Source organism: Chrysemys picta, chromosome 9 (genome assembly GCF_011386835.1).
Source record: "Chrysemys picta bellii isolate R12L10 chromosome 9, ASM1138683v2, whole genome shotgun sequence".
NCBI lineage: Eukaryota > Metazoa > Chordata > Testudines > Emydidae > Chrysemys > Chrysemys picta.
Genome location: NC_088799.1, coordinates 34,670,333 through 34,697,326, shown reverse-complemented (window position 1 = coordinate 34,697,326; position 26,994 = coordinate 34,670,333). Strand labels below are relative to the sequence as shown.

The following is a 26,994-nucleotide window of genomic DNA, read 5'->3' as shown; positions in this document are numbered from 1 at the left end:
CCTTTTAAACAAAATAGAAGTAGACTTGAAAGAGGAATACTTCAGTAATGTAACCTCAGCTTTTCTATCTTTTCCTTCTGCAGAGGGTCATTCAAAGTCTGTACAGCTTGTATTTCTTGAGAATGAGAACATGCTGCTCGGTGTTCTGGTGGAGTATCTGGGCTGAAACGTGTGTATCAATCTGTTACTGAACCACTTTGTTTCATCAGTACCACTACAGTACATTTCACATGGCCACATCATGAATTGTTCACCAAAGGCACAGATGAACCAGGGTATATTTGTCTGACAATAGTGGATAAGTCAAGTCATCATTCAATTCACCTACCTACATGTAAACATTCTGCACACAAACAGAATTCACCCCCAAGCATATGTAAATTGTGCAGATGCATACAACCTTGCTCTGTCATCTTCCTTTCCTCAGCTCCAGTGGCATCTTCTCCCCACACCCTCTACACACCAAGAAAGAATAACATGGGGCCCACCTGCCTGTGTGGTGAGCCCTGCATGACCAATCCCTGTATCTCTATGCTTTGAAAGCTTACTGACCTCCTCTGCCTCCAGTGACAAGGAGTGAAATCTTGGTCTCACTGAAGTCAATGGGAGTTTTTTCATCGACTTCAATGGAGCCAGAATTTCAGCCAAGGTCTCTTATTCCTTCCTCCATTAACAAGTCATATTACAACCACAGATGAGCTACATAAGTCACAAAATCCCCACATCTGTCTTCACCCTTACAAAACTCAGGTTTCGCCCTGAGGAAAGAGCAAACAGTATCTTTTAAGTACTCCTGTTCTTCTTTTTGCGGATACAGACTAACACGGCTGCTACTCTGAAAAGTATCTTTAACCACACCAGAAGCAGGTACACATTTGCTGAGTGGATTGTCCACCAAGATGTTCATAATAGTTCAGTGTCTAGTGCTTTAAACCTCTATACTATACAGAAGGAGCAGTTCAGATGGAGTTGGTAAAAACATAGGATTACCCATTGCAGAAAACTAGGTGGTCCCACTATATAACAATAAATATAATGTAACTACATTCAGCCAGACCCTGAATTTACTCCATCTGAAATTAATCTCCAAAACTACAGGCTTCTGGGTATTCTGAGTTTCCTGAAATCCAGAGCCAACTCAGTGGAGGAAAATCTCCTCTCTTCAGCAACTCTTGAGCACCCAATTCATCATTCAATTGTTACCTCAAGTTACATCAAGTCAGCCTTGCGAAATTCTACTCACTCATATGAGTGACTAGCTCTTTCTTTTGTTTCTGGACAGGCAAGAAAATAATTAGGCCTTCCATTGTAAGACTTTATTAAGGGCCAAGTCTGCAAAAACCAGGTCCTAAGTTGTGCTTCTTCTTCGAGTGCTTGCTCATATCCATTCCATTAGGTGTGTGCGCGCCGCGTGCACGATCGTCGGAAGATTTTTACCCTAGCAACACCGGCGGGTCGGCTGTGGAGCCCCCTAGAGTGGCGCCTTCATGGCGCTGAATATATACCCCAGCCGACCCGGCGCCCCCTCAGTTCCTTCTTACCGCCCCTGACGGTCGTTGGAACTGTGGAGCGCTGCTTAGCTGTTCTCCACTCTCCCTAGCTTAGTTTGTTATTCGCAGTTATAGTTATAGTTTTAAAAGTTGTTCTAGTTGTTATAATAGTTCAGGGGATTAAGGGGGTCGTCTCCCCCTTTCTCCCCCGGCCGCGGGGCCGGGCTCATGCCCAACGCTCCCGGCTTCAAGCTGTGCGCCTCCTGCGCTAAGCCTATGCCCACGAGCGACCCGCACGACTCCTGTCTGAAGTGCCTGGGAGAGTCCCATCAAACAGATAAGTGCAAGATCTGTAAGGCCTTCAGACCAAGGACCAAGAAGGAGCAGGACTTTCGGCTCCGGCAACTCCTGATGGAGGCGGCACTTAGTCCGGTCGCTCCATCTACAAGTCAGGCCCCGGCACCTAGCGCCTCGGTGCGCAGTGCCCCGGCGGCACCGGCCATGACGACCACGCGAGTGGCGTCAGATGAGCCTCCCCGGCACCGGACCTCGTCGGCGCCGCAAGCACAGCAAGTGCCTCGGCGCCGGTCATTATCCCCAGGGCATAAGAAAGCCCATAAGACGGGGACCTCCGTGCCGAAGACGCTGGCTCCCCCAGTGCCGGGGGTAGAGCCGCGTCCGCCGGTGGAGCACCGGAAACAGGTGCCTCCGGCACCGTCGACTCCGGCGCCGAGGCCGTTGAGTCCGGTGCAGATGGCGTCTCCACCGAGGCCGGCGGTGATACAGTGCCTCCCGTCGACGCCAGAGACCTTCGCGGCGGCGAGAGACTTAATAGCTCTCACGGAGCCGGTACCGCCCCAACCACCGGCACCGACGGCACCGTTGACTCGCCCGGTCCAGTCGGGGGGGAAACCTGCCTTGATGCGCCCTCCATCGCAAGGGCTGGAACCTCGGCACCGATCCAGGTCCCGAAGCAGGTCCCCACGCCGCTCGCAGTCCCGGCACCGAATATCACCTCGGCACCGGTCGTACTCGCGGCCAAGATCTTCTTCGCGGCACCGCTCTACGTCTCGGCACCGCTATGATCGTCGGCACCGATCAACGTCGAGACGTAGTTCTCGGCTCCGCTACGGTCGACGCTCGACGTCGAGAGGCCGCTCCCGGTACCGGGCATACTCCTCGTCGAGGTCCAGATCCGACTCCCGGCACCGACGAGGTCATCGGCACCGGTCCCGGTCCCGGCACCGATCGCCGGCACCGCGTGGAGATAGATCATCTCCAGACCGGCACCGTGCGGCACCGCAGCCCACGGGAATCGTCTCGACGCTCTCGGCACCGCCATGGCCATCGAGATCGGTGTCTCGCTCCTCGGAGGACCTCTCGAGATCGGCATACCCCCCTCAGGGGCAAGCCGAGGAACAGGACTTGGGCCATTGGCAGAACATAACAGAGGACCATTCTCATGGCCCATCTCACTGGTCGTTTTGGACCCCGTGGGCGTACCATCAGGCGCAAGGGGCTCCAGTTGCTTCGACCTCTCGCTCCGGTCACTCTGTTAGAAGGGCCCCGGAGTCCACCATCTCTCGGCCTCCGCCAGGGGGCATGGAGGCTTCCGTGTCCGCACCACCTGACGCCCTGGACTCAAGCGCAGGTGATGCTCCGGCCCAGGAGCAGGGAGACCAGGACCCTCCCTTGGATCCTGTTCCACCGGAGGCATCTTCCTCTTCCTCTCCGGATGAGGCAGTGGCGGGCACATCGTGCACAGGTCCACCTCCAATAGATCTTCGGGCTCACCAAGATCTTCTGCGTCGGTTGGCCCGTAATATGGACCTGCAGGCGGAGGAGATAGTGGAGGTGCACGACCCCATCATGAATATCCTCGGAGCGGATGCCCCATCGAGGGTGGCGTTACCCCTGATCCGCACGATACAAGCCAATGTATCTACGATATGGCAGACTCCTGCCTCTATCCCACCCACAGCGAGAGGGGTGGAAAGGAAATACTTTGTCCCGTCTAAAGACTACGGGTACTTGTATACCCACCCCCAGCCGTGTTCACTGGTGGTGGCATCAGTGAACGCAAGGGAGCGCCACGGTCAGCAGGCCGCAGCGCCCAAATCGAAGGAGGCTAAGCGCCTCGATTTATTCGGCCGTAAAGTTTACTCAGCCGGAGGGCTGCAACTTAGAGCGGCTAATCAACAGGCGCTCTTGAGCCGCTATAGCTTTAACTCCTGGAACTCTATGGGGAAGTTCAAGGAGTTGGTTCCCCAAGAGTCCAGGGAGGAGTTTGGAGCCCTGGTGGAGGAGGGTAAGAAGGTGGCTCGGACCTCCTTACAGGCCTCCTTAGACATAGCGGACTCTGCTGCGAGAACCCTGGCCTCAGGTATCGCTATGCGGAGGATCTCCTGGCTCCAGGTTTCGGGTCTGCCTCAGGAACTGCAGCAAACCCTGCAGGATCTGCCCTTTGAAGGACAAGGGTTGTTTTCAGAAAAGACGGACTCTCGCCTGCAGAGCCTCAAGGACTCCAGGACGATCATGCGTTCCTTGGGGATGCATGTTGTGGGCCCTCAGCGCAGGCCATTTAGACCGCAGCCTCAGCGCTTCTACCCCCCCCCCCGCCTCGTCAGAGACAGGACTCGACCCGGAGGCGAGGACGAGGTGGTAGAAGAAGGTGGACCGGCCCTCAACCTGGCCAGAACCAGGGGCCACCTAGACCACCTTCAGGCCCCAGGCAGAACTTTTGAAGGTGCGGTCGAGGACGGCGCCCCAGTCATCCCACAGGATCCAGCCCCATCCTTTCGGGATCGCCTTTCCCATTTCCACCATGCCTGGTCCCTTATAACCTCGGACCGTTGGGTCCTTCGCACGGTGGACAGGGGATATGCTATCCAGTTTTCCTCAATTCCCCCCTCCTCCCCCCCTTCCCCATCCCTCTTCAGGGACCCTTCTCACGAGCAACTTCTTATACAGGAAGTTCCATGCTCCTTGCTATGGGGGTCATAGAGGAGGTTCCAGTGGAGTTAAGGGGCAGGGGATTCTATTCCCGTTACTTCCTCATTCCCAAGTCCAAAGGAGGTCTGCGACCCATCTTGGACTTGCGCGGACTCAACAAATTCGTAGTAAAGTTGAAGTTCCGCATGGTCTCTTTGGGGACCATTATCCCTTCCCTCGATCCTGGAGACTGGTTCGCCGCCCTCGACATGAAAGATGCATACTTTCACATAGCAATTTACCCGCCTCACAGACGCTTCCTGCGGTTCGTGGTAAGCAAGGTGCACTACCAATTTGCAGTCCTTCCCTTCGGCCTATCCTCGGCCCCAAGGGTGTTCACGAAATGTATGGCTGTCGTGGCAGCGTACCTTCGTCGGCAAGGGATACAGGTGTTCCCGTACCTAGACGACTGGCTGGTACGCGGTCGCACCAAAGAACAAGTTCGAGATCACGTCCACATAATAGTGCACACATTCAACAAGTTGGGTATCCCACTCAACAAGGACAAATCCACTCTAGAACCTACCCAGAGAATAGAATTCATCGGCGCGGTTCTAGACTCCAGACGTGCACAAGCCATCTTGCCAGACAATCGCTTTTGCACCATCACGAGCCTCATTCAAGGACTCAAGGCCTTCCCTACTACCACGGTGAGGTCGTGCCTTACCCTGCTGGGTCACATGGCTTCCTGCACGTACGTAACCAGGCATGCCAGACTTCGGCTTCGCCCACTCCAGACCTGGGTGTCATCAATATACCGCCCACATCGGGACAGCCTGAACATGGTGGTCACGGTCCCAAACTCGGTCCTGACCTCCCTCACATGGTGGCTAGACCACAAGGTGGTTTGCCAGGGGATGCCGTTTCACGCCCCACAACCCTCTCTGCACCTGGTCACAGACGCTTCATCCCTGGGTTAGGGCGCCCATCTCAACGAACACCATACCCAGGGCCTGTGGACTGCACCCCAGATAGCCCTGCACATCAATGTTCGGGAACTGATGGCGGTGCGCCTGGCGTGCCAGGCATTTCTCAATCTCCTACGTGGCCGCTGTGTGTTAGCTCTCATCGACAACACCACGGCCATGTTTTACATCAACAAGCAAGGAGGAGCACGTTCGTCAATTCTATGCCAAGGGGCCATTCGCCTGTGGGACTTCTGCATCGCCCACTCAATCCATCTCACGGCATCGTTCCTCCCTGGAGTCCAGAACACTTTGGCGGACCGACTCAGCAGGTCTTTTCAAACGCACGAGTGGTCTATCCGTCCGGACATCATACATTCCGTTTTCCAGAAGTGGGGGTTTCCCCAGATAGACCTGTTTGCATCTCGAGACAACAGGAAGTGCCACGTGTTCTGCTCCCTGCAAGGTCGAGCTCCGGGCTCCCTCTCGGATGCGTTTCTCCTTTCCTGGAAAGACCACCTGCTTTATGCCTTTCCTCCGTTTCCTCTGGTCCACAGGGTACTGCTCAAATTGCGCAGAGACCAGGCACAGGTCATTCTGATCGCTCCAGCGTGGCCGAGACAACATTGGTACACCACGCTGTTGGAACTCTCGGTTCAGACACCGATCCCGCTTCCATTATGTCCGGATATCATCTCTCAGGACCACGGCCGGCTGCATCACCCCGACCTGCAATCACTCCACCTCACGGCGTGGCTGCTCCATGGTTCACCCAGGTAGAGCAGCAATGCTCACACTCTGTCCAACAGATTCTGCTGAGCAGTAGGAAGCCCTCAACACGGTCCACGTACCTGGCCAAGTGGAAGCGGTTCTCCTGTTGGTGCGAACAACGAGCCACGCCCCCGTTACAGGCACCTATTCCTCTCATATTGGAATATCTCCTCTCCCTAAAACAGCAAGGGTTGGCGATATCTTCAATTAGAGTTCACCTGGCCGCTATATCGGCCTTTCACCCAGGAGAACTCGCGTCCTCGGTATTCTCTAACCCGATGGTCGTTAGATTCCTCAAGGGCTTAGACCGGATGTACCCACAACAACGTCAGCCCGTTCCGACGTGGGACCTCAACCTGGTTCTCTCCAAGCTCACAGGTCCTCCATTCGAGCCACTGGCCACCTGTTCACTTTTGTACCTATCCTGGAAGACAGCCTTCCTCGTAGCCATCACCTCAGCAAGGCGCGTTTCTGAACTCAGGGCGCTTACATCCGAGCCCCCTTACACAGTTTTCCATAAGGATAAGGTGCAGCTCCGCCCACATCCTGCCTTTCTCCCTAAGGTGGTTTCTCCATTTCATATCAACCAGGATATATTTCTCCCGGTCTTTCATCCTAAACCACATGCTACTCGCCAGGATCAACGTTTGCATTCTCTGGACGTACGCAGGGCCCTGGCCTTCTATATTGACCGCACAAGGCACTTTAGAAAGACGACGCAACTCTTCGTTGCAGTGGCCGACCGAATGAAAGGCTCACCGGTCTCATCACAACGCCTATCCTCCTGGATTACGTCTTGCATCCGGACTTGCTACGACCTGGCAGGTGTCTCAGTACCACACCTCACCGCTCACTCCACGAGGGCCCAAGCTTCCTCGACGGCTTTCCTGGCGCAAGTTCCGATCCAGGACATTTGTAGAGCTGCGGTTTGGTCGTCAGTCCACACGTTTACAGAACACTATGCACTAGTGCAGCAGTCCAGGGACGATGCTGCCTTCGGATCAGCGGTTTTGCACACAGCAATGTCTCACTCCGACCCCACCACCTAAGTTGGGCTTGGGAGTCACCTAATGGAATGGATATGAGCAAGCACTCGAAGAAGAAAAGACGGTTACTCACCGTTGTAACTGTTGTTCTTCGAGATGTGTTGCTCATATCCATTCCAAACCCGCCCCCCGTCCCCACTGTCGGAGTAGCCGGCAAGAAGGAACTGAGGGGGCGCCGGGTCGGCTGGGGTATATATTCAGCGCCATGAAGGCGCCACTCTAGGGGGCTCCACAGCCGACCCGCCGGTGTTGCTAGGGTAAAAATCTTCCGACGATCGTGCACGCGGCGCGCACACACCTAATGGAATGGATATGAGCAACACATCTCGAAGAACAACAGTTACAACGGTGAGTAACCGTCTTTTTTGCAAACTATGCATTGGTAACTGAGTGAGTGCAACCCACATTTGTATACTGTCTCCACTCCTGCCACACAATCACTTCTTTGTGTGGGCAGTTACTGGTACAAGTATACAGCTGCTTTTTTGCCAGTGGAAATTGGGATCAACACACACTAAAATTAGGCTCTCTACCTTTGGATTGTGCTACAAGATAGCAGGACTTGTATTTTTCCTAAACTGAGACAGTAGCAGATTTAGCATTCTTCAACAGAGGGAAATCCATGCTTTGAACCAAAGAAGCCAAGCTTTTCATTTCACTACAGAAGAGCAGCAGCTCAATGAGGCCTGTTTCCTGCCCAAGGTTTGTCAAGGTAACCATCCCAAAAGATGTAATCACAGAGCTGACTACCAAGTTTTAAGAGGTCTAACTCTCCTTTCCAAGCACACAAGTAACTAGTTATGTGAATGAACAGAAGAGACAGTTCAAGGCCAAATTCTGCTGTCTTTGTTTTTACAAAAGCAGCATTAGTTTAAGCCTAGGTGTTAGCCAGCTGTGCATGCCCACATGGTTATCTGCGAAGATGATTTTTGCCAAGGCAGTGCAGGAGAGAAGGCAGAGTGGCATCAGGTGAACCAATAAGGTGCACACTAAAACACACCTTCCTAGATCTGGCCTTGCCTGTGACTCAAAGCATAGAGGACATGGACAATGTCAACTCTATGGGTCCGGAGGGCAGTGCAAGCCAGGTTGAAATAGTTTAAGCCTTTTACTCCCTCCCACCTTCAGTTTTCAGGCATAAGCCAGCTCTCAGTCAGAATTCAGCTCCATGTGTCCCGTGGTGTTAGAAGCGCACCTCTGTAATATAATTACTGTCATTGTACACACAGGTCTTTTTTGGGCAATTATTAGAATTTCCATTTGTTTCCTTCATTAGGGGGCTGTAATAGGAATTTAATTCCAATATATTTGAAAAGGCTAAGTTCCTCCCACCATACCCCTCCTGGAAACCACTGTATACTGTTAAAGTTTAAAAACGAAGCAGTGTCTTGACTTGTCTTTTTCTGTCACTTACCTGGTATTTATCATGGAGCTTGAAACCATGTGCTTCCCAGAATATGCTGCTGGAGGTTTTTCTTTGTTTAGATGCTCCTTTGTTTCCCCAGCGGGGATGATACTAGAAGTTAAGGGCTCTAAGTCTTTATTCAGCTCTTCTCTTTGATCAGTTTCTATCTGAATCAAAGGCACTTCCCTTAGGAAAGCAGAGGAGCCTATTTGGCTTCCCTGGAGGGATCCATGGGTTGTGAGTTGTTCTTTTTTTCCATCTAAATTTATTCTGTCCCTTGTGGGGTTAGACTGACTTTGAGTCACACTTGGGAGAGATCTGCCTTCCGCTACACGTTCCTGGTTTGTATAGTCAAAGGAATCTTGATGGACGACAATTAACGTTTTCCCACTTTCAACAATATTTGCAGCCAGTCTGTTTGCATATTGTTCTACATGCAGTGGGGAATCACTGGGGAATTGATCAGCATCTGTAACCTCTGCCTCATCCCCTATAATCTTGTTCTTACGCATTAGAGATTCAATTGAGCTTGCCCATGTCTCATGAATCAGCATGTCTGTTACCTGGTCAGTGCTACATCTTTGGTATAGGCATGAGTCCGACTTGCAAAGACCCAAAGAAGACACAGTGTTGACCTGCTGTATGCTTAAGGAATCCCGGTGGCTGTTGTGAGCAAAGCCATCTAATGATTTTGCTTTGACTGGTGCAGTCACTGTTAGCCTGGAACCTGATGATCTGCTGTCAGGCATAGAGGATTGTCTAAAACAAAACGGTGATCGTGGAGAAGGTGGTAACAAGCTGCCACTCCACTCCCTTGAACTCCTGATGGAAGAAGCGTCGTCTTTATTTTCCTTTTCTATTTCCCTTAGCATATACCTATAAAACTCTTCTGTGATGCTTTCTGTGCTAGACTGTTTGGATGGGCAGCTTGGTCTCACGTTGAGGTGGCCATTTTTCCTGGCAACCTGTTGCAAGGCAGAAGTTAGAATGCTGCTTGCGTTTTTTCCTGCATAGTAGTCCAGTAATAAATCAAACCCTCTCCCTTCATTTTCCATCTGGTTCACCATAAATCTTGAAAATTCATCTGTAATACTTTCACAACTAGACTGCTTAGAGACAGAACTAGTCTGGCTTCCCGGCTGACCTAAAATGTTCATTGGGCCCAAAGTATTTACAGATCCTTTGGAATCCGAATCCTCTTCTGGTATGCTCTCACAGCTGGACCCCTTTGCCCGGCCCCATCTTTCACAGTGCAATCTGTTTCTGGGATGGTTTGGACCCTGCCAGACATTATCAACCATGGATAGCTCGGTTAGGTTCATAATTTTAGCAGCCACTTCATTTGCAAAGATGCTGACAGACTCTGGAGTATCTTCAAGGTTGATGGATTCATCCACTACTCTGTTCATCAGTCTTTCCTTTAGTTCAGGATGCTCATCTGTTTTCCTTTTGATCTCACTAAGCCTAGGTGGCCTGTGCTTCCTAACAACTGAGCCATTGGGCTGTGATTCCTTCTTTCTTTTTATAGTTCTGCATGATAAACTCTGGGTCACCAGATATTCATTTCCTCTTTTCCATGCACAGAACCAGGGTTGCTTACCGTTTGAGTTTTCAAGACAAATGGCAGCTATTTCTGTTGCCATAGAGACCACGGTTTCTGCTAATTCTTCTGCAAAATCTGTTACACAGTATGTATCCCTTGGATGTTTTACCTGTAGCACAGGCTGAGAAGGAAGCAAGATGTGATTACCTAACAAAGACACACTAACTTGGACTTCATTATTTAGCAAAGCATCACACTTGTGTTTGCTCTGGTTTGCTGTGTTCACAATGGCATCAGAAGATAACTGCTCTTGAACACCATGTCTGCATTCATTGACTGTAAGTGTGTTTTCCCTGTCTGAAAAAGACCGGAGGTCTTTCTTGCTTTGATATGGGGGTCTGTAGCAATCTCTTGTGGCTCTTTTCAGATATCTTTTCTTGGGGGATGTTTTTGCAACCAGTGAGTTATGCCCACTGACACTACACAGCAAGTCTGAACGCAGTGTGGCACTTTCCATGGTATTTGACACCCCTTCCTCCTTATCTTTCTTTGTATTTGTCAAATTTACAAGATCTTTGCCAGCATTAGCACTGTAAAAAGTACTAAATGGTTCATTGGTGTGATCTGGGGCTTGCTGTGATGGTTCAGTAGCTGTTGTCTGTGTTCCTTGGCTTTCTGTTTCTGTTACCCTCCATCTGTCTTTGTCCTCGGAGAAGAGAGGTGAACACTCCCCAACCTGTGCAATATCTCTCATCTTCTTGCAAGTGAAATATATCACGTTAAAAAGCAGTTCATTGGCAGTCTCCATAAACATGTTGTGTGTACTGAAGTCTGAGTTCTTGTCTGAACCGGGGTGTAGCTGTCTTTTCTTCCTAACCTCTTCCACAGAATGCCGCAGAATAACATTTGATACATTTTGTGCGAGTTCATCACAAATTACTTCATCCAAGGGTGAAATCCGGGGCCTTGTTGCTGTTTCAATAATTCTTCCATTTATGGATTCCATAAAGTCCCCTACATTTCTATATGTATTGGGCTTTGTCAAAATCATGGATGTCTCTTTGAGCAATGTCTCTGCAATGCTTTTGTTCAATTTCTCCATGCTGCTTCCTATGGCTATACTACAATGAAGAGTAATAGCTGCAGAAGTCTCAGCTGCAGATAAGAGTCCACTTGAAGTTGCAGGGTATTTATCTTCCTTTGTTTCACCAAGACCACAGACTGCTACAGCACTTGCTACTTGAGTCATGCCACACAAAGCAGATGGAAATGAATATTCTGTATCTGCACAGTTATCAAGTACTTGTGAAGATTTTATCTGTTCCTCTTCATTATCAACTGTTTTGCTTTTAGAGTCTGTGGCTTCTTGTTCTCTTTTGAGTCTTTCTGTAGCGTGGGGGCTTGAAATGGTTCCAATAACTGTGGCTGCACAAGCCAAAGCTACTTCCAGTGCACTCTGTGTGTGTCCTTTGGAATTCTCTTCCTGCAGGTAATCTGAAATTTCAGCAGAACTTTCTGATTCAGACCAATGGCACAGATTTGGGAAACCAGACCCAGGCCATTCTGATGTATTTTCACAGCTGTCTGGGCTTTGAACTATGACAATTTTTGGAAGTTCATTCCATGATCGGGACGTTATGTCTTCTGTTGTACAAGTTGCTGAATTTAAGGAGTTTCCTACAGAGATGCTAATAGCAGCCTCCTTGGTAAAAGTGGGTTGAGATTGGGACAATCTAATAAATGCATCTTGCAGAACAGACTCTGCTAAATTTGTAGCATATTGACCTGTTGTTGCTTGTTCATTTTGCAAAGGAGGATGAGGTTTCCTTTCACTTGTACGCTCTTCTGTGTCTAGCTTATTGTTTTGTTTTGATATTGTGTCACACTGAGAAGCTAGTTCTTCCTTAGTCATTCTGGTCAAAGATACACCTTCTGAAGTGCACACTGGATAGGAATTTTCAGCCTTGTCTGTAAGGGATCTTTCCAGACTATTAGTATTAGGGGATGACCTAACTCTTCCAGCTAATCCATTCTTCCACTGTAGTTGCTGGATGGACTTATCCACAGTTTGTAAGATGCTGTCTTCAGACACAATATTCAGCACTTCTTCTGAATCAGCAGAGTTTTTAGCAGAAGCTAAGTTTTCTTTATTAAAGCAGTTGTCATCAAGGGCAAATGGCAACGTGGTCTTCCTATAGTGTAGGTTCTCAAGTCCCTTTCCTTTAGGCTTTCTGATATCTGATGCAGGTTCTGTGACATGTAAATTTTCATGACCTGTAAAAATAAAAATTACACATTAGCCTTTAGATAACTAGCTATCATTTTCTAAAAGGTGATTGTATTAAAGTAATGTGTAGTCCTGTACAATTAGCATACAAATACCATGTACCCTATCTCTTGAACAAAGATTTAAAAAAATATAAATGATTTTTATCTCTCCAATTATCCCTCTTCTATACTGCAATTAAATATATGCATGAATTAATGTCAAGTGCAATTTATATGAGCATTGCAGAATGAACAATAACAAACTTATGGTCAGTGACATTGCTTTTACCATTTTTATATTCATCAGCCTCATTCTCATCTTCAAGGTGCTCAGATGCTGTGAGAAAATCTTCTTCTATTGAGGACACTGAACAGTTTGTATCATCCTCAGGCTTTAAGATATTAGTTTCTATCTGCAGCTGTCTCTCCTGCACAAGCTCCAGTCCAATCAGAAACTTGTTTATTTCAAAGATGATGCAGCCTATGCTGTTTTTTCTGTTTCCCCTGGCACACTGAACCAAACATACATCTGCCAGCCAAGGACACTAGAGGGGAAAATAATATCAAACAGTTATTTAATTGAAAAATATTTTTTTCCGTTACTTTACCCCTTATAATTATATTAGGAACATTCTGTTGTAAAGAAGCAATAAAATTTGTGAATTAGATGTTTTCAACATATTGTGCAGCTACATTTATGCCAAATATGAGACTGTTTGGAATGACATTTTCAGTTACAAAAGTGTTTTACGTAAATCGGGTGTAAGAAAGCACTCTGCTGTAGTACAACTACTTTTTTTTTAAGTTACCAAATAGCTTACTCTTAATTCAGTTTCTTGTCCTTTTAATGACATACTGTCCTATTTGCCTTTGGCTATGTTGAAGTTAGCCATCCTCTCCATTATTAAGATATAAGTGTTTCTGAATGTTATTAAGCTATTTAAGGAATGGTTTGCATGGGTTCTAAATTCTTCTTCAAGACCCTTTCTATTGTGATGCTTATAAGAAGTCAGCCTTGTGGATGATTAGTTTGCAGGGCAGTTAGGGATGGGGCAATTTACGTATTATAATAAAATACAATATTTTAAAATCGTAAGTGCTTTGTATTCCTTTCCCTCACCCTTAGCCTTATGCCTGTGCAAAGCACCATTATTAATTATTTATATTACAGTAGCACCTAGAGACCCCCAAATAAGCTTGGGGTCCCATTGTGTTAAGTGCTACATAGTAAGAGACAGTGAAGACCTTTACCATCTAAGCAAAAGACAAGGGGTGGGAGAAAGGAAGTACTATTATTCCCATTTCACAATGGGGAACTAAGGCCCAGAGAGATTAAGGCCCAGATCCTCATAGGCATTTAGATGCTTAATGGGAGCTAAGTGCCAAAATAACGTTGAGGCTGTGGGTCTAACTGACTTGTCCAAGGTCATACACAGAGTTTGTGGCAGAGCTAAAATGTGAAGCCAGCTCTCAAGTCCACATCCAAGTGCCTTGATGACAAGACCTTACGTCCTCTCTTTTGACTTCAGTTGGAGTGAATTATTCATGTGAGTGAAGGAGTCAGCTTGTGTAGCTCTGATTGCAGGATTGGGGCCTTAGACTGAAAGCTCTTCAGAGCTGTATCTGTGTCTTTCTATGGATTTGTACAGAACATTACAGCCCTGCCCTGACTCGCCTTTGGGTGCCACTGTAAGATAAGTATCTAAGTGTAGAAGTCTTGGGATTAGTGTTATACTGTAACAGCACATTTAACTGGTCTGTTGTTCCCTTCTAGCTACACAATATGTTTGAGTGGAAAATCTGCATGAATAAATCTGTTAGCAGCTCAGAGGGCACCAAAAGATTGACAGGCTTTGAGATTACTTGTCGCTAAGAAGCTACCATTGAATTCCAATTTAGTACAAAGAGTACTATGAAAAAATGCAAAATAATGAAGTAATGTGAAACAGTGAATGAGATTCAATTTGTATTACTTCAAAATATAAAAATATGAAGTAAAAAATGTACTTCAGTAGGACGCTGTCAGCTTAGATTGAAAATGTAAGTTTGGGGATTTTTTGTTTTGTTTATTTTTTAATTATGAATCCCAATAATATGTTTTCCTGAAATTTACATCAATCAGTAAAACCAGATGTATGTTTAGATATAAACATTCTTCTGCAAATGTCCCAGTACACAATTTGCAGTGTTACATTAGTGTTTAAGGGTCAGGAAATGAAACAGACTAGAACCAAAGAGAAAATGAGTGTGTGTGTGTGTGTGTGTGTGTGTGTGTGTGTGTGTGTGTGTGTGTGTGTGTGTGTGTGTGTGTGACTTTAATGCATGTGAAAAGATTGACATCTCTGAAATCCTTTTTCTAGATAGACAGATATGACAAGGACCAAATTAGCACAATGCTTCCTGATGCCAATGTTATTTCACCTCATCCTGACATGGAGAAAGCACCTCTCCAGTGAGAAGTTTAGGTCAGCTTCAATTCCTGTTTCAGTCCTGACCTCCCAGCAAGGGTGCCAGCTGTGCTTTTTTGTGATGTGAACACTTGTTTACTGGGGTGCTGAAGATTGGACTGAGATCACCAAACTCACAGGCCACCAAACAGACATCAGATCTCCTGGGCCTTCTGCAGCTCCCATGAAGTGATGTGGCTGTTCATTGCTCCTTACTGGCGCAATGGAGCTCTTTGGTACTTAAAATGCACCATGCCATTATTTATGTTTTTTAAATGCAGCCATTAGGTATAAATAGCAAGTAAACTCAATAACCAACCAATTTTGTCTTTAAAAAGCAGCACATTAGTAGGACATAAAATGCAATGATCTTCGTAACAGAGAATACGGGGCCAGTTTCACAAAGATTTATGTGCACAAATTAATTTCACAGGGGTGCACAGGCCCTGCTGCTAATTGCTAGTGAAGATAACCTGTTTTGATTTTAATCTTACTTACACAGGTTTTACACCTGCTGTGCAGCTCTATGGATTTAACGAAGTTGCTCCTGATTTACACATGGATAAATAAGATCAGAATCAGGCCCAATATAATGAGCTATTTTCATCCTTTCCCCTTGGCACAGGTCTGAATGTAAAGGCACAAAGTCTTATGAAATAACAGAGCCACAAAAAATCTGTCACTCTAATAAGTAGCTACACTTCTAAAATCTATGTTTAAAAAATGTTTTAATTTACCATTTACCATTTGCTTCCTTTCTATATGTGGTGCTGGAAGTTCAGAATTCTTGGCATGCAACTCATTGCTGCCAGTGGAGCATTCCAGAGCTATCAGAGTGAAGTTGGATACTAATCTTTACTTTTGTATCTTAGTTGGAGAAACTAACGAATTAGTTTTACTGTTGCACAGAGGCTAAAGCTGGGACAAGCGTTGATGGGGTTAATAGCTCTCAGACTCTTCCCTTCTGCAATTAAATGTACCCACAGGTAAGTGAATTCCTGACACAATTTAGCTCAAGGGATATTCCAGCACCATCATGAATTCCTTTCCAAGGTGCATAATGAGACAAGCATGGCTAGAGATGGAGACAAGGAGGATTGCTGGAGCAGGCTGGCTAGTGGGAAGAAGGAGCAAGACCTTACTTAAAAGGGAATCTGCAGCAGCTCCTCCCTAATGCCTCCCTCCCCCTCCAATGGATCTAAAGAATTAAATCCTCTCCCCTGCCCTGTCCATGCTGCCCTTCTGGCCCCTACTGTCTCTGGAAGCAGGATCCTGAATGAGCTATGCCATCATTGGCTGCCTTCTCAGGATGCTGCACAGAAGTAGCTATTGGGGTCCTGAATGAGAGTTTGAGTTAATAGGCTTACCGCAGTATTAACTCTCACCTAGATATTCATAGTCTCTGGAGGGAACAGGCTGATCCCTAGCTCCACCCCTTCCTAGCTCAGCTCAGCCCCCAAGTCACCCCCGGTTTGGGCTTTTAACTATGTAGCTGCATAAATGGTGTTTAAACAGCTAAGCTTATTCTTTTTATGAGTACATACCTGTGTGGTTCTCAAGCTAGCATTTGGCTCTGTGCTCGCAGCTTCTTTTCTTTCAGGTTGCGTACACTATCCTTGATGGCTGCGATGTGTTCCTAAAGATAAATGTATAGTGCCTACCTGGGAAACTTCAAAATCAGCCTGAAGGTTTCCTGAAGTTAATCCGCTTAGCAGGACTATTTCATTTTCTTTTGGTGGTTGTACATTCATAGAGCTGATAAGTTTTGGGAGATTTGGAGAGACACTGATCAATCTCTGCAATAGGAAAAATATGGTTGAGACAACACCACTCTATTTCACCCCGGTCAGAGTTACACTGTTGCATCCATAAACATTTAAAGGACACTTGGTAGGCATTCCTTTTAAATGCATTTTAAAATGAACTCAGTTCTCAGAACATACCGGAACTAAAATTGGCAGCACTGAAAATGCACATCCTCTATGTATGTACCAAACAATTACAGCAGTGGCAGTGCAAATGTCCCCACACTGCCCTAGAGATATGACAGCATTAGGGATCAGAAGTCAGTTCAGTCCCCATGCCCATCAAAAGTCTTGGCCTTTATACTATGAATAGCTCCTAAGTGAATGGGAACACTGTGTTAATATGTAAAATACAAAAGGATTCAATAATTATTGGTATGGACCAAATCTTGTAGTTCCTACTCAGGCTTATGATTAACAAGAAATCAAAAGGAGTTTTACTGGGAAAAGATCTGCTGGATTTTGCCCTATGAAATTAATTCAGTTTTAAATCTATATTTACAATGATATATTTAATACACCGTTTGAATTAAACATCCATTTCTTAGATTTAATATACTCTGCAGATACTTTGGTTTCATAACCTATCATTTGTGATATGAAAACAGAGTAACTTTCTATATGGCATGTGTTTTACATATATGCACAGTACATTTAACAAAGATAAACTACTAATGATGATGATACTGTACTTTGCTCTGTTGTTATAATATTTGTATAGCAGGAGCGCCTGGGAGCCCCTGCCATGGATCAGGACCCTGCTGTGCTAGGCACTGTACAAATGCAGAACAAAATAAGACTTCCTGCCCCAAAGAGCTTACCTAAAGCTCTTAATGTGCTGTACGAACAATAAGTAATTAAACATCATAGTATCTCTGAGACACATAACCATTATTATCTCCACTTTATACATGACAAAGTACAGCACATCAGTGGCATAGCCATGAAAAGAATCCAGAATCTTGACACCCAGACCTGTGCTTTAACTACTGCACAATTCAAAGATACTTCATTTCCCCACTCTTTATCTTCAAAATGAAAGCTTACAGTACTGATATTTCTCCTTACACTGATTTAAATTAGACATAATACAAATGGCTGGCTTGGCAAACCTAATTCAGTTATGGGGAACAATCTACTTCTCAGTACACTGATCTGCAGATATGACTAAGTATTAATATTTGACATAAAACTTAAATTCAGTGCTTCAATTCATTTTGACATTTTTAGTCTAGTACAAAAAAAGTGCTTGTCTTTTTTTCAATGATCATTTTTCTGTTATCATAGTGTTTTTTCTATATTTTCTTTTACTTAAATTACCATATTTATCAGATTACTTAGATTGGAAAACCATGACATTTTAAATATCTTTTTTTTTCCTGCTTGGAATCAAATGGAAAGGTCTGGGAAGAATGTTCTTAAATTTGTAACCAAGAAACCCTTGTAACATATTCTATAGCATAGTATAGACTCTATTTTATAGGTTTCAGAGTAACAGCCGTGTTAGTCTGTATCCGCAAAAAGAAGAACAGGAGTACTTGTGGCACCTTAGAGACTAACAAATTTTATTAGAGCATAAGCTTTCGTGGACTACAGCCCACTTCTTCGGATGCATATAGAATGGAACATATATTGAGGAGATATATATACACACATACAGAGAGCATAAACAGGTGGGAGTTGTCTTACCAACTCTGAGAGGCCAATTAATTAAGAGAAAAAAAACTTTTGAAGTGATAATCAAGCTAGCCCAGTACAGACAGTTTGATAATAAGTGTGAGAATACTTACAAGGGGAGATAGAGTCAATGTTTGTAATGGCTCAGCCATTCCCAGTCCTTATTCAAACCGGAGTTGATTGTGTCTAGTTTGCATATCAATTCTAGCTCAGCAGTCTCTCTTTGGAGTCTGTTTTTGAAGTTTTTCTGTTGTAATATAGCCACCCGCAGGTCTGTCACTGAATGACCAGACAGGTTAAAGTGTTCTCCCACTGGTTTTTGAGTATTTTGATTCCTGATGTCAGATTTGTGTCCATTAATTCTTTTGCGTAGAGACTGTCCGGTTTGGCCAATGTACATGGCAGAGGGGCATTTATAGGTGTCAAAAGGATGATTTGAAATTGTAACAGACAGCACCAATATGTAACATATGGCACTGTACAACTTATATAAAAAATTTTGTGCCCGACAGTTATGCCAAGATCTTTTATATACTTCTATTAAATATTTTCACTGTACTAGCATGTTGTTTAAATCCATACTATCTAAAGTAGCTTTTGAAAAGTCATTGTAAATTATGCATAGAAATGCATACAGACCGATCTTCCTTTTAGAGGCTGATAGACAATATGCAAACCTTCATTTTGGTGGCACATATTTTAAAATGTTCATTAACCCTAGAGGAAAAAACACTAGTTTCCACTTATACCTAAGAAACATTCAGACTACGTACTGGTAACTATTTCTAGAAGGCCAAATCCTGTGGCCTGCCAAAAAGCCACGTATGTAGGGCTCTGAGGTAGCAGACCTGGCATTTTTCAGAGCATGGGGAATCCTAGATGTAGAGGGGCCATGCAAGGAGGGAGGGAATGTTGCAAATTAGGGTTCCACCCTCTCTGTACCACTGTACTGGAGGGGCCTGTGGACAGCTTAAGGACATGGCCAGCGAAGGCACCACTATGTGGATCTATGGGTCAAATCCTATGTAGCTGTGGGGAGTCTCCAATGGTGATTTGTGCTTGTGGGAGAGGATTCTAACTCTAGCCCTTTGCAAAGATGTGCTGCGTGAAGCTCATTTACTTGGCTTTTGTGCAGGAGTCAGGATCTGGCCTTTATCAAGGCTCTCTTGCTCATTAATCAGTCCCCATGACCTGACACAGCATCAGTTCTTTAAAAAAATACCCCGAGGTTGTAAATAAATAAAAAAAATGGCCTCTCCTTTCTCATTAATAAATAATCTAGTACTTCTGTGGATTCAGTGAAATTAAACTTCTCAATCTGGTATCCACACTTAACTGACTGATTCATCAGAAAAATCCATTTGCTTATGGAAGCTGTATATATTTTTGATGTTTAAGTTTTCACAGCTTGAGGCTATCGAGAGCTGTTTGTAGAAAGACTTCCTGCTAGAGAATCACTAGCAGAAGGCAATTAGGAAAATAATGTGGCAGTCCTCAACTAACCTTACAATGGCCCCAGCAAACAAATTCCAGTGTTTCACTGAGGAACTTTGAGTATGGCCAATAGACCCCTCTTTGACGTGTTCACTTGCCATGTATTTCTGATGCCAGCCTGGGATGATGGAGGCGGGAGACAGTAAGGGAAGTCAAGTATCAGGGGATAGCCGTGTTAGTCTGTATCCACAAAAACAACAAGGAGTCCGGTGGCACTTTAAAGACTAACAGATTTCTTTGGGCATAAGCTTTCGTGGGTAAAAAATCCACTTCTTCAGAAGTTTAAGCTTCCATTCTGTGGCCCTATATAAAAGCTCATTTTGTGCCACACTTTCAAAATGTCACTTCTTCCCATAACCACACGACTTGAGCATTTTAGGAGGATGCACATTTTCAGTTGTATGTCCAGTTGTGCCTCTGGTTTTATGAACTGCTGAAGAGTGTCCTGGTTTTCTACTCAGTAAATAAGCGGAAATCCAATGAGTCAAATCCTTAGGCCCTTAAACATTTTTTTTAACCAGTCTCTATCCAGAAACCCACCCAATGAAATCATCTGGCGTTTGCCTGAGTAAGACTGAGAAGCTGAATAAAACCTAAATAAGTGAGTAAAAGGGCCTCAGGATTTGCTTGATGATAGGAGGAAAAGCTGCCATAAGACTATTTTCTGTACTGCAGTGTCAAGATAAACTATTACAACTACAACTCATGCACAAACACTTCTTTTATAAAACCAAGATTTAGCAGGAAGTCCACTTACAAAATAGGCATTGTGAATTTAGACCACAAAATTCTAGTAGCTGTCATCTGAGTTGGGCATAAAGCCACTCGTTTAGAACAGGAGACAAATATGGATTTCAAATATTGTTGTTTGAGGAGTTTCAAATCCAGAGTTTTGATTCAGCCCATATTAAAAAGAGTGTCCATTTGTAAAATTTAGATCCATATTTAGGTTTCAAAGTCCTGGGAAAGTTTGGGAGGGGACAAGAGAGAATTGGGCCTAGGAATATGGTTTGGGCCTCTCTCTAGTTCTCATCACATCGTCTTGTGAATAACATGAACATATGTATTGTGCATATTATTAGGCCTTTCTTAATTTGTTACCTGTTTTAAGTGCTCATCACTGCAATCATCTTTGTTTGCATCTAGATTCACAAAGCAAACCTGTAATAAAAAGGAGAGAAAAAAGGTAGTCTAAGGTTTCTTTAGAAATTTAGCAAACAATTTAAAGGTAATTAATATAAATACATTTCCTATACTTGTAGCTGGATATGGCACCTTTTCATCGCACAAGAAGAACTGTCATAAGGTCAAAAGGGAGTAATGTACTGGTTTGGCATTAAAATGGGAGAAGAAAAGGCAAGAAAATTAAGAGCAATCACTGTTTCTGTTCCAACACAACGTCTCTTTGTCAAATTGCCAAATGTAGCCATTACACTAGAATGTAATGGATGTGGGAGAAGAGAGAGGAAATATGGAATGCCTCTGGCAATGGCTAGCGTGATGATGCGCCTCCACATTGCCTGCCGCGTGACTCCCACTGCCACAACACAGGACGCCTTGCACTACATAGCAACTACTATTAGGTAAGATATGATTCTTCCTATTACAGCATGTAGCTTCAGTCCATTTACTAGAAAGTTGGAAGGTTGGAAAAGGAAAACTAACAGAAATTAAACATTTGTAATTAACCAGCTGGGAACAGGTTAAATTTGTGGTGTATGGGTTTAAGATCACTTGGCTCAAAAGGATTCTAGCATGTCCAGATGAACCTAATAACTTTATGGAAACTGAATATTTTTATCTCGGGAAGAGGGTTCATAAACCAATGGTACTCAAGGGCCCTCTGTAGCCTTAACCAGGCACTGCAGCTACCGGAATTAGGAAAACATCTGGTAATTTTAGACTTGGTTCTGTGGAAAGTGCCAGTTTCACCCAGAAAAGAGGGGTATTTTTCCATTGTCTGACCAGCTCTGATCATCATCTATTTAAGCAACAACAGTGCACTTGACACTGTAGAATACTAGAGATTGGCCAAAACGGGAATCTCAAATCCAACCCATTTTTAATTTGGGGTTTTTTTGTGGGAGAGAAGAGAGCCAGTTCTGAATCCTCCGCTTTGGTGCTAAGCTGCATTCAAGGCAAGAGCCCCAAAATTGGACTTGGTCCTATTTTTGGATGTGGCAGAAATCTCAGAAGAACAGTCTGTGAGATTTAGATGCTGACACATCTTGATGTAAACTCCACTCCAGGTTCAGGGTAGAGTCCAATTCCTACACTAACCTTCAATCAGGTTTAGCTCCAAACTTCATTTGCTCAGCTAATTGCTCTGTAATAATCAGAGGAGGAACAAATTTCCTGTCTGATTCAACTGAAGACCTGTGTGCCTCAACTTTTGTTGCAGTCAATGGGAGTAGCACCTCACAGGAAGACTGCTCAAACCTCATACAGCTCTGGCTCCTTGGACAAAAAAAATGCAGTAGCTGGCTTAACACTGACATTTTTTGAGTGCTAATATGGCTGGATGTATTACAACAAACAAAACATTTTCTTTTTTCCAACAGAAGTCAAAGGACTTGATTATCCTAGTTCAGGAAAGACTCTTTGGGAAATGCTTTCTCAGCACCTGCTCATATTATCATTAGTCTTAGCTAATATTACCTCACTTCCATGAGCTGTAAAATTCACTTAGAAAGGTATAAAGTTAAAAAAAAATGAAATAGTACATTTCACCAATATACTGAAGTTAGACATTCTGCTGCATATTATGTGTCAGTTTCACCCTAACGTAGCACTGATTTCAGCTTATATATGTACATACCATATGTACAGAATATGACCATCTGTAGTAACAGCAAGCATAGCAGATGGAAAGATTCAGCCCTCCCAGTGTGAACCAAAAAAAGTGCAAAGAAGAATGATTTTTGCTCTTTAAAAAAGCTTATTTTATTTTAATAATGTAACTTCTTTATACCAATACAAAAACATATTTTCCACCATTACAATTTAAAGAAAAATATTTCTCTGCTTGAGGATGTCAGCTAGAAGAATGTGTCACTGTCACTAGGAATTTATGCACGGCTAACTTTTAAGATGTACTTATTATTAGGAAATGGAAATGTCAAAGCCATAAAGTAATAAAAATACCCTTTAGCAATACAGTACTATAGTTACATAATGTCCTGAGCCTGATATAGTTAATTGTACAGAGGAAGAAAATCTCCCTTTCTTTCAGTTGATTCTTAGGAGTTGTATATTATTGAGGCAGATGGTGTACACAACAAACCATTAGAAAATATTGGTGCCAGATTTTGTTTAGCAAATAAAACTTTGAACTTTGCAAGTGTCCACAATGATATGTTCCTAACCATATAAATGTGTGTGTATGTGTATGTTTATATGTACTGTATATACAAATATGTAGGTGACTGGCCATAATGAATTCAGCGTAGATGTCAGGAGACATTTTGAAAACCCGGTGGAAATGTATGCCTCCATTTTTTTATCATCTCAAGCATGCTTCAGCTACTGTTCTGAGAGATAAGATGTGATGTGGGCTTTTAAGTGCCTGCATGTTAAGTGCTTTTGAAAATTTTACTCTAGGACTTATGGAAAAGGTGCTTTATTTCTTATTCTATTTTGGCTCTATCCCCAAACTGGATTCAATGGGAGTTTTGTGTGCCAAAAAAAAAAAAAAAAAGGTCTGGCTCCTGCTCTCTCTATGTATGTATACACATACATACATACAATATTACTCAAACACGTTATTTTCCAATAATCCTTGTTTTTGTAATTTACCAAATGCCTGAATACTGATGTGGTGCTGCACACAATTGACCTGAAATATCTATTGTCTCTTGTAACAGTGACATCAGCTGCCAACCTAAGAATACGCCTCTACCAAGCATGCGGTGAAACTGTCAGTTCCATTTCATGTGGAGTGGATAGTATATATTTAGCTCTTTTATGCATCAGTAGAAGAAGGAGAATCATGTGCAGGTATATGCATTACTTAAAGTCACAGCTTGTTTCCTTCATATTTTTTTTAATTTGATAACCAAATGCATTTATTATATTTATGCCTAAAGCAGTACTGTATCCTATATATCTGAATACACTGAAAGGTGCAAATATTTGCACCTTTCAGTGTATTCAGATATATAGGATACAGTAGACACTGTATAGACACTGATTTATTACATTGCCTTATTATTGAAATCTCCTGCCATTCTGCACTTGAGTGGACTTTTCAGATGTGAAGCTTAGGCGACTATTGCACAGATAAATGTTGTGCCACAGTGGTTATTGAAATGTATTGCAGAATTTGCTTGATTTTTGCTATTTTAACTGGCCCCAAAGTACTGCCAGATTCTAGGAGACCCACTAAGAGTATATCTGTCCAGTTTAATGGACATGAAAGGAGAAAACGGAATCTAAAATCACTCGTGGTTTTTGGCTTGCCTGATATTAATGAAATATATTAGGTGCAGTGACTTATATTGGTTGATAAGCATATGAGTGTTATCACTGAGAGACCTCAGTCATAATATAGTAAAAGGACACTGAGGTATAATTCAAAATTTGAAAAAAATGTTTTAATTGTATAGATTAGGAAAAGAGGTTGAGGTTAGGTTGGTGTTAGCTAACCCCAATTTAATCATGAACTTTTCTCTAGTGTAGATGTAGGTTAGTACCTTTAACTATAATTTAGCTGGACCTATAGCCTAACTCCAACTTCAGCTTACTGTGGGAGCACCCCAATATGTCTAGATGCCAAAAAGCTCATGTGTGCACCTCCCTGACACATCATCCTTCTTTCTGCCTCATTGCCAATTATTCCCATAGGCCAGTGTTTCTCAAACTGGGGTCACCTCTTGTGTAGGGAAAGCCCCTGGTGGGCCAGGACGGTTTGTTTACCTGCCCCGTCTGCAGGTCCGGCCGAACGTGGCTCCCACTGGCTGCTCCAGGCCAATGGGAGCTGCTGGAAGCGGCGCGGGCCAAGGGACATACAGGTCGCCACTTCCAACAGCTCCCATTGGCCTGTAGCGGCGAACCGCGGCCAGTGAGAGCCGCGATCGGCCGGACCTGCTGACGGGGCAGGTAAACAAACCGGCCTGGCCCGCCAGGGGCTTTCCCTACACAAGCGGCGACCCCAGTTTGAGAAACACTGCCATAGGCCCTACCTCATGGTACCCTTTTATGATGTTTGTTGGGTCAGGTTCTTCAGACTGGTCCCTGTGTACAGCATCTAACAGAATTGGCCCACTAGCATGCTAAACTTGACATTGAAGGGTTTTTAGTCTCCATGGGTCACAGAAGAAATAAAATGAGGTAGACTTCATTTCCTCTCTAATGATTATTACTGGAACTGCTGGGGGAGAGGGGGAATGAAAGGAAAACATTTTAAAAGAAATTGTCAAGGAAAACAGTTTCAAGGAGCCAGAAACTCCTGAATCTAATCCTGGCTCTTACACTGTAGCCTTTGGGCAAATGCCTTGATCTCCCCTCTCCTCCCAATCTGTAAAACAAGAATAACGATGCTCAGTAAACTTACATGTTATGACAATAATTTGTTAATGCTTATAAGTCCTTTGAAGAGCTAATGCATTATATAAATATTTCTATTTATTTTATTCATTAACAGATGGAACGCTAAACTCAGGGAATTGCTATTGTTGGACCATATCAGGGAATTTCTGTATTAGAACCATAAAGTGCATGTGTATAACAAGTCTGAGGCCAAGAGAGACAAGGGGTAAGATTGAATTCAATTGAATTCCCACAGCTTAGGCCTCTTGTTTTTTCCATTTCTGTGTCTCTCCCTCTGTGAGAAACGTGCAAGGCCAAACTGCTAATTGTGTTAACACATCCTAAGACAGAAAGTCTGTTCTCAAAAACAACTGTAATTGTTCTTCCAAACACAACACAGTTTAGTACCTTTCGACTTTTGTTATGTATGTTAAAGTTTAAGTAAATTTGCAACATCCTGAGAGTTGCTAAAAGTTAAGAAATAGTAAAGTAAAGTGATAAATGTATGTTAAAATAGAGGATGTATGTGAATGGACGCTTGATTTAGATAAAGGATAAATTGATTTAGATAAAGAATGAATGGTCAGGGAAGTGCCAGCCTAAGAATTACAACTCCAGTCTCGATTGGCTGAAGAATGCGCAGATAGACTAGAGATAACCGGATGATCCCCCCGGAGGGCAGGCCGGAATCCACACAAGTGCCTCCCTCCCCCCCATGGAGGGCTGAAGACTCCCGAAGAACAAGATAACACTCAGACATTCAGCCATCAGGGATGTGCCACCTGCTGATTGATAATTACCTCAAACAAACATCGGCAGGATGAAGCAATTCCCATAGACTTGTATAAGGACAAAATCCTATAAGAACAGACTCTAATGTTGAGTCTGGTTTTGCAACCACCCTTCAGGTGCATCAGATGCGCATCTGACAAGGACTCAGCTCCACCCTCGTGTGCAGACTACCTGGCCAGTACTCTGCCATGTGCAACCTCTAGGCTGGTAACTATAACAACTCTGCAGAACTTGTATGAATGAGTGTGTGAATGAATAAGGAATGGTAGTGAAATAATATTGAACTGCATATCCTGATTTCTGTCTTTCTCTGTATTTACAATAAACCTGGCATTTTTGCCTCATCCCTCTTATAAGATCCTGTTGGTATTATTTTATTAGTGTAACACTATAAGCATAACACTTTTTATTTTCACATTCAAACAATTTCAGAGTGTTTTATGGTGCTGACACTAACCAACAGCTTAGTAAATAAGAATCATATTAGTGCCTACATTTGCTTCATCGTTCTGCTACAGGGTATATAAACCAAAATTGACATAGACAGTACTTAATGCCCCCTAAAGAGAAAAGCTTAATGATTGATATTAACAAAGATATTGTACCAGACACTCTTCATCCTTCTACCTTGTATATTAATTCTTGTTTTCTCCCCTTGTTAAAATTATGTAACCTTTTCCTAATTATATACGATAGGGTGACCTAGTAGCAACCCCTATATTTAGGTTTCCTAGCACTTTACATTATAAGGTATTCTTGTGACCTTTTCTTTAAGAAGCTCTAATACCTCTGTTGTTTGCAGCAGACCTTTGATATTTGGCAAGGGGAAATCCC

At 43.9% G+C, this 26,994-nt stretch overlaps 1 protein-coding gene and 2 long non-coding RNA genes across 10 annotated transcripts in view; 2 read left to right on the top strand and 1 right to left on the bottom strand.

Annotated features, from left to right (window-relative positions):
• Positions 1–26,994, bottom strand: part of SPHKAP (SPHK1 interactor, AKAP domain containing) — a 111,844-nt gene that overhangs the window by 12,200 nt on the left and 72,650 nt on the right. For all 7 annotated transcript variants that reach the window (XM_008165906.4, XM_008165907.4, XM_008165909.4 and 4 more), the window contains 4 exons: positions 20,944–21,003; positions 16,528–16,662; positions 12,709–12,964; positions 8,618–12,425 (listed from right to left, as the gene is read on the bottom strand). In XM_008165906.4, the coding sequence (XP_008164128.2) occupies positions 8,618–12,425; positions 12,709–12,964; positions 16,528–16,662; positions 20,944–21,003 (4,259 nt within the window). The remainder of the gene's footprint in view (positions 1–8,617; positions 12,426–12,708; positions 12,965–16,527; positions 16,663–20,943; positions 21,004–26,994) is intronic.
• LOC122174017 (uncharacterized) lies at positions 12,960–26,510 on the top strand. 2 transcript variants are annotated; one of them, XR_010590647.1, is made up of 4 exons: positions 12,960–15,852; positions 21,105–21,425; positions 23,706–23,838; positions 25,484–26,510. It is a non-coding gene; the product is annotated as an uncharacterized LOC122174017 (long non-coding RNA). The 2 variants fall into 2 exon arrangements; XR_006175236.2 differs by lacking the exon at positions 12,960–15,852 and having other exon boundaries at positions 19,215–21,425.
• On the top strand, positions 16,659–18,857 carry LOC135973687 (uncharacterized). Its single transcript, XR_010590648.1, has 2 exons — positions 16,659–18,154; positions 18,768–18,857. It is a non-coding gene; the product is annotated as an uncharacterized LOC135973687 (long non-coding RNA).